Below are 14,867 nucleotides of genomic sequence, written 5' to 3'. Positions count from 1 at the left end.
TTTCTCAGGTCCACTGTAGCCTCTTCTAAAATGCTGAACGGTTATTCCCAAACAAAGATGGGCTTGATGGTGAAAAGATGAAGTAGCAAGTACTTATGTGCAAAGCTGATTGCAAGGTATTTTAACAAATAGGGTATAGTCAACCAAACTAGATTAGCAAGCTGAGAAGTCTACTACCAAATTCTGTCAAATCCATATGGAGCTGTTGGCATCCATACGGAGATCTCTCAAGGCTAGTTCAAAAATATGATTGTCTAATGTTGTAATGGAGCCTGACAGCTCTGCAGTGAAACAGTGAGGAATTTGTATGTAGCACTTGCCTTCCTTTCTGGTGGGAATAAGTGTGATAAATAAAATTCAATCAATCATTTGTGTTTGACTTTAGGTGGCAAACTGTAAACAACTCTGGGCAACCTGTTCCAGTGTCTCATTGAGCTCAAAGAGTTTCTTCCTAACGTCTGATCTAAATCCCCTCCTCTTTCAGTTTAAATCTATTTCATCTTATCCTATTTGTATGTGCCCTTGCAAAAAGTCCCTCTCCAGATTTCTTGTAGGCCCCACTTAGGTATTGGAAGGCTGCGGTAAGGTTTCCCCTGATCCCTCTTTTCTCCAGCATGTCTTTATAGGAGAGATGCTCCAGCCTTCTGATCACCTTATGGCCCTCCTCTAGACTCGCTCAAGCAGGTCCACATCCCTCGTCTCCCCCAGTTAGGATATCATCTATATATTGATATATGTGGACACCTGCTGGCACCTCCACAGTGTCGAGGTGCTTAGCTAAAGCTCTGTGGGCAGTAGTGGATGAGTATTTATACCCTGCAGGAGTTGGTTAATGGTATACTGCATCCCCTCCCAAGTGAAAGCAAACTGAGGTTTGTGTTCTTCCTTTAGGGAACCATAAAAAGCATATCCAGTGCCTGTTGTTTTTACTTGGATCCTGGGGCAAAACTTTAGTGCAGCTCAGATGGGTTGAAGCGTTCATTCTTCTTATTTCTGTGAGACCCAGAAAACTCATCATGAGGTCTTAATGTTGCCATACACTTATTCACTTCATTTTCAGTTGACAAATATATTAGAAGTCAGTGAGATCCTTGATGTTGAGCAGACAAAAGGGCTGAGTCCAGGGTGAATGCTATGGTGACTTGAGCTTGGGGTTTTGGAATGAAGCTTGGGCAGCACATCACTTGTCATCAGCACTTTTTCTTCAGAGCTTTGCTGTTCCTTTGGCAGAAGTCCATTGACTGAAGGTTATTGTAGGCAAATTATGTCCCTGTAACAAATGACTCTGGAAAGAAATGGCAGGGCTGCTGTGTAACATGAGTGAGGTTAATGAATGACCTGGGAAGTAATGGGTAGCTCTGAAGACTAGCTGATAGACCCCTGCATGAAGAGTAGTGAATATTGAATAAGGAAGATTTTTATATCATTAAAGAGTAATGTAAAAAAAGGAAACTTTCCTCAACCACTGAGCTTTATTGTCCATTAGAAAAATGGAGGGCAGCATTTCTACTTTGCTTTCAGCTTTAGGTCTGAAGCAATAGTGCACCCATACTGCATCAGATAAGAGAAGACTGTGCAGAAATCATGTTACTGGCAGAGAGCCTCACCAAAGTGGCCAACAGGATGTCTTCAGCATCCTCATCTGAATCAGATTTGGGTATAATGAGAACAAGGCATCTGACCAGGTCTGGAAATTAATTAAAAACAAAAAAACTCAAACCAACAAAAAACCAACTCCATCTCCTTTATGTTTTGAGTATAGCAAATTGAAAACACACAGTTATTCATACTCTGGTGCAGAAGGGTTAGTATTTGTCCACATTTTCAATAGCTGAAGTCAAGGTTTAAATAACACTAAAACTTTTCTCCAGGATTTCCAGTATAGTGCAATTACTGGGCAGATAAAGACAATTGAAAGGAATATTTAATGTTGCCTTGTTGAGACAAACACCTAGTTGAGCTGTTGAGATGAGCCCTCTATGTTCAGAGACTTTTTAAGGAAAGAAAAATGTTGATAATAAAAGCTTATTTGATGCATGTTTTAGATTAATGAAGCAAAATAATTCATACAACTTTAGTAGTGAAAAGGAATATATTTTCACAAATATGACTGGATTTTTTTTCCACAGTATTCCTTTTAACAGAAGAAAATACTTCACAATTCGCAACAGTAGCAATTCTTGCAGCACTATTAATATGCCATACCAAGGCTCTAGCTTTGATTTCATCCCATTGTGTTTAATCTCTAAAGACAGGACTCTCTTTTCCCACTATAGTTTCTCTTTTTTGGAATTGCTTCTGAGTGAAAATGGAGTATCTCTGTTATACCATAAACATGCAAGAAATAAAAGTTTTTAGCTCAGGACAGAAGGCTGGAAACTGATAACAATGTTGCCAAGAAGCTGTCCTTAACTTCTTTCTGTGGCATTCAGTAGTCTTTAAATTTTGTGAGTAGATTTCAAGCCAAAGTACAACTTTATTCCTTTTATAAAATACTAAGGATTCCTGGTCTGGTAGCAGTAATCTTGAAACGCTTAGTCTATTGTTTCATTATTCCAGTGCACAAGAGCACTTTAACTGCAGTGCACTTTAACTACAGTAAAGTGTTTGTATAAAGATTAATAAGTGGCAAGCAAAAAATCCCTTAGACTTTACACAGGCTGCAGAAAAGCCTGGAGCAAAAGTTTAAAGTGCAGTCCTTAAAACTTGTGAGCCCAGAGTGTGTTGTTCGGGGCAGCCGTATTGCTGCTGTGGCGAGCTCCTGTTAAACACCATTTGCTACACTAGCCAAGTGTGTGCTATACAGTTTCTCCTTGCTTCTGGCAGTGGGCCAGTTGTCCTCCTGGTTTTGATCAATGCAAAGAGAAGGTTTAGTAACTGGAAGAGTTAATTTACTAACTCTCGTGTTCTTCAGCAATAACGCATCCAAAGTTGGAGTGAAATAACAAGGTTATTGCGGTCAGGGCGCCATGAAGACCAGGCGCTCTTTGGGAGCCATGGGGGCTCTCTGTAGGGTCTGTCAAGGCAGCACAACCAGTGCCCATCCCACCACCCCATCCAGGAACAGGGCAGTTGGGGTCACTGGGGACAGGCTGTAACGGGGTTGGGATGTGGGCCCCTGGCTGATCCCAGCTTGACAGGATCCATGGCTGGGCTTTGGGGAGCTGAAGGCTGGTTTTGCTGCAGTATTGCTTGGGCAGGGGTTGATGGCCCTGCGGAGGCTGAAATGGAGCCATAGGCAGGGTGAGAGGAACCCTGGGAAGCTGAAACTGGGCTGTAGGCAGGGACAGACAGTGCTGCAGCACCCCAGGTTTATGATGACTGATGTGCTGGTGTCAGTGCAGTGTGATAATATTTTCACAAAATTAATTGTTTTCATTGTATTTTTCTGTATCTCTGACTCTAAGCTAGAAGTTTGTTATGAAACCCTCTATGTTCAGAGGCTTTTCTCATACCCATGTCTGTATTATGCTTGCCTTATGGTGTGGATGATTACTTATTTCTTTCCAGGCTTGTTCCCCGCCATCTTGAACCTGGCCAGCAATGCTCACATATCCACCAATGCTACCTGTGGGGAGAAGGGACCAGAGATGTTCTGCAAACTGGTGGAGCATGTCCCAGGACGTCCCCTGCGCAACGCCCAGTGCCGTGTCTGCGACCACCACAGTGCCAATCCCAAAGGCAAGTTTCATATATTTGGGCTATGTTTGTTTGTTTGTTGTTTTGTTTTGTTTTTTTTTGGGTTTCTGTCATTCTTTTTGACCCTTACCTATGAATGCAGGGTGTATTAGGGTCAAGTACTTTTTACTTTTAGCCTCTCTACTCTGTGAGTAAAACTACCTTTGAGCAAAGGGCTGACAAGTAGGCTTGAGCATCTTAATCACTGTTAAGCACTCCAGAGTCCAATGACAGCCTTTTTGTCAGGGAGTATTTTTCAGTTTACTTGTTTATGACAGGAAGAAACTGTGCTCCATGTGATATAAATGTGCTGGTTTGGCGAAAATGCACTGACATGTAGTTTCAAGAGATGTTAATTTTTTTTTTTGCCTTAAAACAGAACAACACCCAATTTCCAGTGCAATCGATGGTACCAATAACTGGTGGCAAAGTCCAAGCATTCAGAATGGGAGGCAATACCACTGGGTCACTATCACCTTGGATTTAAGACAGGTGAGTAATATTTAGGTAAGCATCATTTATTGTATGTAGGATATAAGCCAATGCGATTGATTGCATTTTCCTGTGTTTAGATTATGGGTTATTTAGCAATTAATCATTTAGTAGCACACAGCTAAAGCTAACACGAACTGAGTTTAACTGAGTTGTCAATTATTGTTCTAGAGCATCTTGGAGATTTCATTCCTATCAGACTGGAGTGGAAGTGACTATGCTTGTAAGCATATAGGTCACAGTTTGTTGTAATTTGTGGCACACTAACAACTGTGTATGTGTGGATGGGAGTGCTTATACAGGCCTTCCTTCTGTCTTGGTAACCTTCTTCTACCTGACCTTACTGTATTTTCCCCAACATTCCTCTAATATTTTTTTTCCCCCACTTTTGATTTCATGCAGATTACTTGAAACTGTGTTATCAAAGGCTGATTTTCAAATAGCAAGCACTGTTTTCAGGGTACTGTCATAAGCACAGATTTTATATGTAAGGATGCATCTGTTTCTGTTTATTAACTTCTATCAATCTGTCACCTGATTGCTGTACAGTTTCTTAGTAAAAAAGAAAATGATTTGGTGTAGGACGTGGTAGAAACATTTGATGTTTACTGTAAGAAAACAGAGCAACATACTTCCAAATACGAATTCTAGATCCATAGGTACTGTAGCTCAGATACTGAGTTTCAGAGGAAGAGAGAAAGGTGACTTGAGGATTATTGTATTCACATCAGTTATCTTACAGTAGATCTCAAGTTAAACTCTTCTGTTTAAATTGACCAGTATTTTGCATATTTACATTAAATCTGTAAACCTAATAATGCAATGTAATAGTCAGACTGAAGTGTAAAATATCAGAAAGTTCAATTGCAGGATCTCCAGAACCCTGGAAACACAAACTTTCCTCAGTTGAGAGATATTCTTCAGGACTAGAAAGTGAAGCATGCATAAAATGGGGCAAAGTTAGTGTTGCTGAAGGACAAGTTGTTTTATCGGTTTCTCTGCTTCTCTTCTGGCTGATTCTGATCACCATTTTGTTGGAAGAAACACTGGGAAGAAATGTTCTATGTTATATCTTCTATGAACTTTTGCTAACAATTGTTCTGAGTTGCTATGGCTTATGTCTCTAAAAAGAGTGATTTCTGACCCTTGGGAAGCTGTAACTGTCTGGGCAGAATCTGTTTCCTCTTTTTGGCACTTTATGGCAAAGCTTGGAGAGATTCATCATTCCTAGGCAGGAGTCTGCTAAACTGGACAGAGCATTTGCTAATTTGTTAGTTTGTCTGTTAAATATGGAAGAATCAGAAGTCTGTCTCTTACCCTGCTCCAAGAAAAGACAAATTGATTTCTGAAGAACAGGTATTTCTCTTGGATTTTGCTTGTTGTTTTGCTTTGAACAGGTCTGTGCATTGACCTAAGCTGTTTGAAAATCAACAATCCATTATTAATATGGGGATGCTTCCAAACTCTGGAAGAAGCTTTGCTACTAAGAAATGCATACTTGAGTGTATAGTTGGCAACAAGCTTTTGCAAGATCTGTAGACTTTGCATGAAAGTTATTTTAAAGATTAAAACAGAAGTGTTAACTTTGATGTTTTAAAATAATGCATAGGTTAAACAAGTGTCTAGTTTGCTCTTTAATTAGAAAGCAGAACTGTTAGGAAAATAATCACCAGGTATCTTTTGTCAGTAACAGGAGATTTGGATAGGACTTTCTTGTTGTTTGAAGATTTGCCTTTGTGTTTGGTTTGTAAATGGACAAACAGGAAGGAAAAATGAAGGAGGGGGGAATGCCTCAGTGTTTTTTCCTCATAGAACATTTTCTACTTTGGAAACAGACCAGCTGAACAGCCTTAACGCTGTTGATGTTTCACCAAATACATATCTTCCCTCTCCTGACCCATGCTCAGTTTCACTAATTCGATTTGAAAAGTTTCCCCCAAGGGGCCTTTCTTCTGTGTTTTCCTTGGAGAGTTTGAGAGAGAGAAGGCATCTAAGGCTATGCAAACTGAATGTAAATTACTGCTCTGTGAGAAAGGATTTGGTTAATAGAGATCGCTTGAAGTCAATGAGTTATTAGAGCTGACTTGGTGTGCTTACTTTAAGCAAGTCAGCACAAGCAAAGAAAACACAAAAAGAAAACAGTTTGAAAAACCTTAGTGTTTTTAGTAACTGATTACTTCATAAATTTGCTTGAGAATGAGTTAAAATACTCTCTTAGGATCTTTAAAAGTATTCCTGAAAGTCAGTATCTCTATGTTGCGGTATATCTTTAGCATTGGTACTTTTTTATACATTTCAAGCTTTGAGCTTGCCAAATACTCTTGTCAAGTAATGTATCAATGTCCTTTAACTTTCCTTACCACAGTATAGAATATGTTCTCACCCTTTTTTGATGTGAAGAATGACCATCTAGTCGTTATTTATGTTTTTTTAAGTAGAAGTTCTAGCAGTAAGAGGTATGGATTTTTTTCTTGAAATTGTTACCAATGTACAGTTTAGACATATAATCCAAGCAGTCAGGTTGGTAAATGCCCAACATAGCCTTGGCTGGCAGATATGAGGAAGATTCCTTGGTGAAAATTGGCTCCAATCCAGTTTATCCTAGGTGAAGTTCTGGCCACAGTCTGTGTCCTGTATTTGACTGCATTCATCTCTCTGCTCAGAGTTGAAGGGAGTAGAGGATATTCTTTTACCTAATAGTCTGCTTTGCACTTTATTTATTCTAAAACCATCTGGACTGAAGAGCAGTTCAATGCAATCTTATTAAGAAAAGAGGTCTGATAAAATCAGTATCAAAATTGCTGTTTAGATCTTTTTCCTTTGCAGAGTCTGTGCTATTTATAACTAATGCTAATCATTTTTTAAGGGTAGTCAGTGGGTACATCATGGTTTTTTAGCTCACATGGATCATAACAACTAGGTACATGTACTCTGATACTCTTTTCAGTTTTTCCAGGACCCAGATGTATGATAATCTTGCCTGCCCTTCACCTTCCATTAAATGTATGGCAGAGGTCCAGAACTGGGGAAAGAGTGCTTTAGCAATGAAGTGTAATATTGATACCAAGATTTTGTTTATGACTTTGAGCTTCCTAGGCTGGCAATTCTACAGAAACAAAATTTTAGATAAACCGAGCATTTTTGCCTGGGTTTTGTTCCTCTGGACAGCTAATTTGTGAAATTTCAATGAATTGAAATGAATGCTGCCTATTATAAGGGTCAGCAGCATGCTTGGGCCAGCTGTAAAGTATTCCTCTGTCACACCATTAAATGAAGAACACTTTCCTCAGTTTTATGACCATGCATCAGCTATTTAAAGATATTCAAGGATATTTTGTATTAGGCATAGCAGAAAGGCACAAGTTTGTATATCACAAAGTTCTTGAATTATAAAGCAAGACCAGTTGTTCTTGAAAGACCCATAATATCAAGTTGAGAAAATACCCCCACTCCTGATTAATTCATAGATCATGAATATTTCATGAGTACTGGATTACCACTTGGGGGCTGATGCAACACCAATTTGTGGTTTCTGCTATTAACGAGTAGAAAAGAATGTAAATATCATAATATGATTTGTACAGAGCTTTTATCTTGAAATCAGTTGGCAAGAAGTTTTTGCTGATGTAAAAAAATATTATTCTGTTGACTTCACTGGACCAATGCTACCTTATTGTATGTGGCAAGCTTCTTTAAAAGCTTTTTGTGGCTTCTTAAAACTGATGGTGCAAGATTCAGGGTGCTCATCTGTACATTCTTACAATGTAGTTCTTAAGTAAAATGAATTTTTCTTCTATTCCAAAACAACAGTTGCAAATAGTGAATCAATAATAAATAGAATGCAATTTAGCAGACTAGAAATTCTACTGGATTTAGTTTATTTTGCACTTTTAATATCACATACTCCTCAGAGCAAAGTGTCACGAGGAATTGCTAGGCCTCACAGTCTCTGTTAAGACCCTGGAGCCATCTTTGTCCCTTAAGAAGGTATTTCTGTGAACAATGTAGGCTGATACTCAGAATATTATTGAGTTGTTTAGGGTAGAAAAGACCTTTGAGATCATCGAATCCAGCCATTTCCTTAGCATTACTAAGTCCACCACTGAGCCATGTCCCTATGTGCCACTTCTACGTATATTTTAAATACCTCCAGGGATGGTATCTCCACCACTTCCCTGGGCAGCCCGTTCCAATACTTGACAACCCTTTTGGTGGAGAATTTTTTCCTAATATCAAATCTAAACCTCCCCTCATGCAGCTTGAGGCTGTTTCCTCTTGTGCTATTACTTGTTACTTGGGAGAAGAGACCAGCACCCACCTCACTGCAACCTCTTTTCACCTAGTTGTAGAGGCCCCGTCTCATGAAACTTGTTCTCTAGACCCTTCACTATCTTTGTTGCCCTTCTTTTGACACACTCTAGCACTTCAATGTCTTTCTTGTACTGAAGGACCCAGAACTGAACACAGGATTTTAGGCGCAGCCTCACCAGTGTCAAGTACAGGCAGGTTATTACTTCCCTAGTCCACTTGGCCACCTGCTATTGGCCTTTTTGGCCACCTGGGCACACCACTGGCTCATGTTCAGCTGCTGTTGACCAGCACTGTCCAGGTCCTTTTCCTCCCTTCATGTAGACTTCTACTTTTTGAGAGTTTGCACAGATTAGTTTTAGACTTTTTGGACTGTAAAACAAAATCTGAGAAAAAGAGGCTTTTCTGGTAACCAGGTTTGTATGTATTCACAGCACTGAACAGAATGGATTTTGCAGTTCCACTTAAAATGTGGAGTAATGATAGTTGTAATAAACATTTTCGCCACAAGACTTGTCATGCTATTTTGACAAACACTTAGCTGTTTTTTAGATTCCCTTTCTGTGCTCATCTTTAAGGAAAGCTTTAGCTGAATTTATAAAACTTCAGGAGCCAGTCTGCCAAGAGCCTTGCATTCCTCCAGGGTTGTTCATTTTTTGGTCTTCTGCATTATGTGGTTTACGTTATGACAGTATGATTTCAGTAAGGTATGCAGTAGGACACTAAAAGTGATCCTGAGGTCCTAAAATCATATCCTTCTCTCAGGTTTTTTTGAATGTCAGGTAGAGTTTGGATTTGAACTGGGGTGTAGATTTGAAGTAGCAGTTGGTACCTCTGTTCTCAATAAGTTAAATACTTCTGAGATTCGGGGGGGGGGGGGGGAATGTGTTTGGACTCATCTTTCCCTTTAATTTTTCACTTCTGAAGTCTGGGGCTCACATACTCATAGCTATGAAAAGGCAGAATCTTCCCTTATTGTTGCCTGCATTTGTGTAAATTGAAAATTACAACTGGGAGTCTGTATCCAAAAAGACTACCAGGAAAACTGCTTAAGAGGGCATGTACCTGTGTGGGTTGTAGAGCACTGGCCATGCCCTTGGAAATGGGGCCACTGCTGGCTGAGTTTACAGTCTTGAGAATAACGTGCAAAATTTCCTGATGAATGGGCAGAAGGATTCATTCATAAATGTGCTTAAAGAACAATGAACTTGCTGTTGCTGGATCTGCATTCTGGGAAACAAGGTCGTTACAAAAGCTAAATAAAGCAGGAGTGACTTGCCATGGTGGTATTGCTACTGCAAAGAAGAGGTTCTTCAGTGCTAGTTTATTTGGCTGGTCTTTACAGTGAGGGCTGAAATGCCTGTAAAATGATGCTTTTAATCTATGGCTGCTTGGGAATTGGCTTTTGGCTAGTATCTGCTGTATGGCCACTGCTGGCTGAGTTTACAGTCTTGAGAATAACATGCAAAATTTCCTGATGAATGGGCAGAAGGATTCGTTCATAAATGTGCTTAAAGAACAATGAACTTGCTGTTGCTGGACCTGCATTCAGGGAAACAAGGTCGTTACAAAAGCTAAATAAAGCAGGAGTGACTTGCTGTGTTGGTATTGCTGCTGCAAAGAAGAGGTTCTTCAGTGCTAGTTTATTTGGCTGGCCTTTACAGTGAGGGCTGAAATGCCTGTAAAATGACTCTTTTAATCTATGGCTGCTTGGGAATTGGTAACTTGCTCAGGCTTGCCCTTTTTTACCCTTGTAGCTCAGTAAGGAAATGAGTTCTGGGAAGGCTATACAGTCAAAGTATACAAATCATTAGCTCTTGCCACACAGGTCAAGTTTGTCATGTGGCTGGTTGGTGGGCACTGGGAGTGGAAAATGGTAAGAAACTGCCTTTGGTGATGTTGAAACCTGAAAAACTTAGAAAAGTAAAATATGTGAAGAAGTGCTCTAAGAATGTTGGAAAATCAGCTTGCATTACATGGAATTCCTGGCTCAGATCCATTCAGGGTTGCAGAAGCTGTGGGATATGAGATCTGCAAAACCCCTACCTGCTGACATTCCTTAAAACAACTTCATCTGCAAATACTAGAAACACCTTAATCCCTTCCACCAGTTTAATTCCCTTGCTAGGGAACAGAATCCCTGAGAATGTAACTCCTACTAATAGTTTTTCTTAGGATTTCTTGGCTGCAGGAGCATTTATACAAAATCCTTTGATTTCTGTTTAACCTATATTACTTCAAGAACTGACTAATTTTCCTGGTGTTGCTGGTATTCATTATATTGTGAATTTACCTATGAAATATTTTTGGGAACCTGTGGGCTATCTGTGTAAATGGACAAGAGTCGAGAGGACTGGGGGAAAGGAGGGCAGTGGTTTGCTACATTTTGCATATGCAAATGTTTATGGAATCATTTGCTGATTTTGGAGTGTGTCTTTTGGGTTTATACTGGCAAATACCTTCATTTCAGCTGTTGATAAACTGTAGGAATGTGGGAAAAATCAATTCCTAGATGTTTTGAGTACCAAACATGGCTGTACTTCTTCTGGAAAAACATTGACTTGAAAAGATTTAACTTAGTGAGCTGTGGACTGAATATGTGCACAGTTGCTGTGAAAGTTTTTGTCTTTAACTGGCTTTTCTCTTCACCCCCGCTCAAGCAAATTGATATTTAAAATAAATTTAACCTGCTTAATCTTGTGAATATCTTTTATTTCTGTAGCAGTGGCTGCAGTTAGTTTCTGATGAAGCATAGCTCATTGTTACTAGTTGGAACTGGATTTAAAACTAGCTACATCAGCTGCAGACTATAATGGGTCTTGAAAAATCTCACTGTAATCAAAAGTTGATCATTTGTTGCTCAGCCGACTGTGTAATAAGTAGGAAAGTAGTTTAATTGATGACAGCAAGCAGAGAGGAAAAGTAAATAAATAAAAGACATCATAGAAGAGTTTTTCAGGAAAATTTTCTACCGTAGCACTGAAAAAAAAAAAATGGGTCTCCAGCCTTGCATCTTTTATACAGTTGAGAGAAATGATTGACTTCAAAGGAGCTCAGCCAAAGAAAGTTTCCTAGTTTTAATAGTTTTTGGCAGTTCTCTGCTGTGATGGAGAAAATACCCATACAAGTGACTTGTGTCACATACAAGTGTCTTCAGGTTAGGAGTACCAAAATGATAGTATGACTCAGTGTGAAACAAGCATATAACTTAGTTACCACTGACTGAATCAATGAATATATGTAAGGAACACTGTTGCTTGACTTGGAGTCTGCCCGAGTTCTCTTCTTTTCCCTTTAAAAGCATCTACTTCAGATTTTTTTTTTTTTAGTTGGAGCTTGTTGGCATGATGCAAGTTTTATGTAAAAGACACTCTTTTCATGGCAGCTGGATTATCATTCTTGGTATTCACTTAACTTTGAAATTTTAAGATTGTGCTGGACAGCAGAGGATTCGCAGACCTCAGAGAAATTTTATTTCTAAGACTGTGAGTCTGTGACTAAACAGTGAGCAGACTTCTCTTTTTTTTTTTTTTTTTACTCATTTGAAGGTAAGTATCGCCATTTTTTTTCCTTCTCATGTCTGCAAGATCTCCTAAGCAAATCCTTCTTCACTTAAAGAATGTTTTGTTTCAAAAGTAGTTTCCTGAATTGCGCACACAATGCAGTTACTACTTACCTCTGTGTGTTTATTTCTTCTTTGACAAAATCAAAATCTGCTCTTATGTGGCAAGTGCTGTTCTTGCTCTTGTTTTAATTAGTATTGCAAAAAGTAAGAAAACTAAAAAAATTTAAATTTAAAATGTCTCAAATTGCTGATTGTGGCCAAATTGGAGCTCAACATAGTATTAATACTGCACATGCACACAGGAGTTACAATTATACCAGCTGACCAGGCAGTCTGCTCAACGGTGGGAATACATACCTCTGAGATGGTTGAATAATACAGCATTTTTCGTTCATGTAAATATGGCTTGATACTATAATGTACGTAAGACATTAAACTCCTCAAATAGAAGTCTTAAAAGTTTGCAAAGACAGCCTTTTTAAATGAGGGGATGTAGCAGGTACTGGGTAAAGAAGAAGATACAGCTTTGCAGTAAGTGCACTTCAGTGTGAGTGTCTAATGTTGTGGCTGGCTGAGGGCCAGTGTGGGTTATCTGTCTGCCATGACAAGGTCATTTAAAAAGTGATATAAACATAATTACTGCCCTGGCTACTCACAGGAGTGCTGAACAGTGCTGTTCACTTTGGATTCAGGATTGTTAAAAAAGTAGTCAATGCCTATATAGCTTAGCAAGTACACATCTTAAAGAAGCTACTATTCTTAAATAAGGTTATCATGCTTATATTTGTCACATTAATCTTATTTGTCTCTGCATGTTTTCAGCAGTGTCTGTAAATAGTCTCCTGCTTAAATAACTAACACAAAGTGAAAATGGAATGCACAGAGAGCTTTAATATAGGGTGTAAAAAGCTTATCAGAAATGCTGTTGCTGAGAGGATTAAACTCCCATCTGAAATCTGAAACAAAGAGTTGTTTGGGTTGCAGCTGTTCTGAAAATAAAAAAAAAACAACAACCACCTAGTTCTCTGAAGCCCTCAGTGGTGCAGTGAAGCTAAATAGCAATTTCCCATAGAAAGAATGTTATACCCAAGTAGTGCTGAAACATGCAGTGTACATGCAGATTTCAGCTATTGCACAGAATATTGTATGAAATACATTGTCTTTTTTAGTCACATAAACAAATGTTTTGGTGTAATGTTCACAGTTTGGGCAAAAAAATGATAGATGTTTCTGTTAATAAAAGATAAGACTGGACTTATGTCAAAACTTTGTGCAAAAAATTTATCCAGTCACTGCACCAAATTTTACCTACTTCCAGGCAAAATATATACTGCTTTTAAAATTAGAATTTATTACCCACTTGGCTTCCAGCAGTCTTCTGCAGCATAATGAAGTGTTAAAATTTCCTTCTTGCATTTTTTTAGGTCTTTCAAGTTGCATATGTCATTATCAAAGCTGCTAATGCTCCACGACCTGGAAACTGGATTTTGGAACGCTCCGTAGATGGCACAGAGTTCAGACCATGGCAGTACTATGCAATTAGTGATACTGAATGTTTAACTCGTTATAATATTACACCAAGAATTGGGCCGCCAACTTATAAGAGAGATGATGAAGTGATCTGCACCTCCTATTACTCCAGACTAGTTCCTCTGGAACATGGAGAGGTATGTTTGGTTTTGAGCTTGCTATTTGCGAATAAGAACATGGACTGATAGCAGTTTGAAGGCATTTGGGTTACAGCTACAGAGTTCATTGCCTTCAGCACTACCAGATAATCTATTTTCCTTCTTTAATGATACTGTCTTTACACCATATACCAGTATAGCAAACTTTTAAATGTTGGGATGAAACATGTCTCTGGCTCTATGTATTCCCATTACTAAACATTTTTGTTCTCCCCAGATGATTTGATGATAGCTATTAGCTGTGAATTATTAGTTGCTTTATCCTGAAAGACTATAACAGAAGTTCTATGTTTTGTCAGGTTTTTCATTTAATAAAGAAAACCCCTGTGTTAGGAGCACCTGGTTGTGTGAGATAAAGCTGCAGACACTGTTGAAGTGCTTGGCACAGCTGGAACTCCTAAACAAGTGTTGGCATTGTTTCAGGGATGTAGCATAATTAAAAGAGCTACGGGTTTTGCAACCTCGCTGTTGATTGTTCTTGCTTTTAGCAAACTATTCATTGTACTTGTGTAATTTATTACATAGTGTCAGCCACATAATGAAATGATACATTAAACCCAGCGGTTACTCCATTGTGTATGCTTTAATGTAAGGCCATGATAATAAAAGCAGTGTTATCCCATGGAGAATGCTAGTAACTCTTAGCATAACAGAAGCAAATATGTTTTGATTTCTTGGTTAAAAAAAGAATGCAGCTGAGGGCTAAAGTGTGTCAAACTTTCACATAAACTTAAAACGGTGTTTCAGCAAGAAAAAAAAACCCAGAAAGAAATTTGGTTACATCAAGTCCCATTCACTTTAGTCAAATGTTTATTGCAATGATGTAAGCATATACCCCACAGATCAGAAGGATCTAAATGTCTAAATGTAGATGTCACTTACTAATAGCATTTTTTTGCCATGTAAGACATTTTGTCAGTTTGGCTGCTAGATTTTTCACAGATTTGAAGAGGCATAGCTGCTCTACTGTAAGCTCTGCTGTCTACGTCATTTATACTGCTTGGAGATCTGCTTCTAGAAATCCATGTAATGAAGTCAGGGCTCATGATGAATTCCAAGGCTTAAAGTACAGTTGTTTGGAAATGGTCTCGAATTATGGAGGACAAGTAAGCCAAAAACATAGTGCAAATATATCC

The 14,867-nt window shown here is 38.8% G+C and overlaps 1 protein-coding gene across 1 annotated transcript in view; it reads left to right on the top strand.

Moving 5' to 3' along the window:
* LAMA1 (laminin subunit alpha 1) overlaps positions 1–14,867 on the top strand; it is a 101,924-nt gene that overhangs the window by 17,026 nt on the left and 70,031 nt on the right. Inside the window, exons 2-4 of the mRNA XM_062632959.1 lie at positions 3,511–3,681; positions 4,058–4,170; positions 13,468–13,710. Coding sequence (XP_062488943.1) covers positions 3,511–3,681; positions 4,058–4,170; positions 13,468–13,710 — 527 coding nt within the window. The remainder of the gene's footprint in view (positions 1–3,510; positions 3,682–4,057; positions 4,171–13,467; positions 13,711–14,867) is intronic.

The sequence above is a fragment of the Pezoporus occidentalis genome, unplaced genomic scaffold, assembly GCF_034315485.1.
Source record: "Pezoporus occidentalis ecotype Australia unplaced genomic scaffold, CSIRO_AGI_Poc_V1 ctg4, whole genome shotgun sequence".
NCBI lineage: Eukaryota > Metazoa > Chordata > Aves > Psittaciformes > Psittacidae > Pezoporus > Pezoporus occidentalis.
The sequence above is the reverse complement of the archived record's forward strand: the minus strand, read 5'-3'. Positions and strand labels throughout refer to the sequence as shown.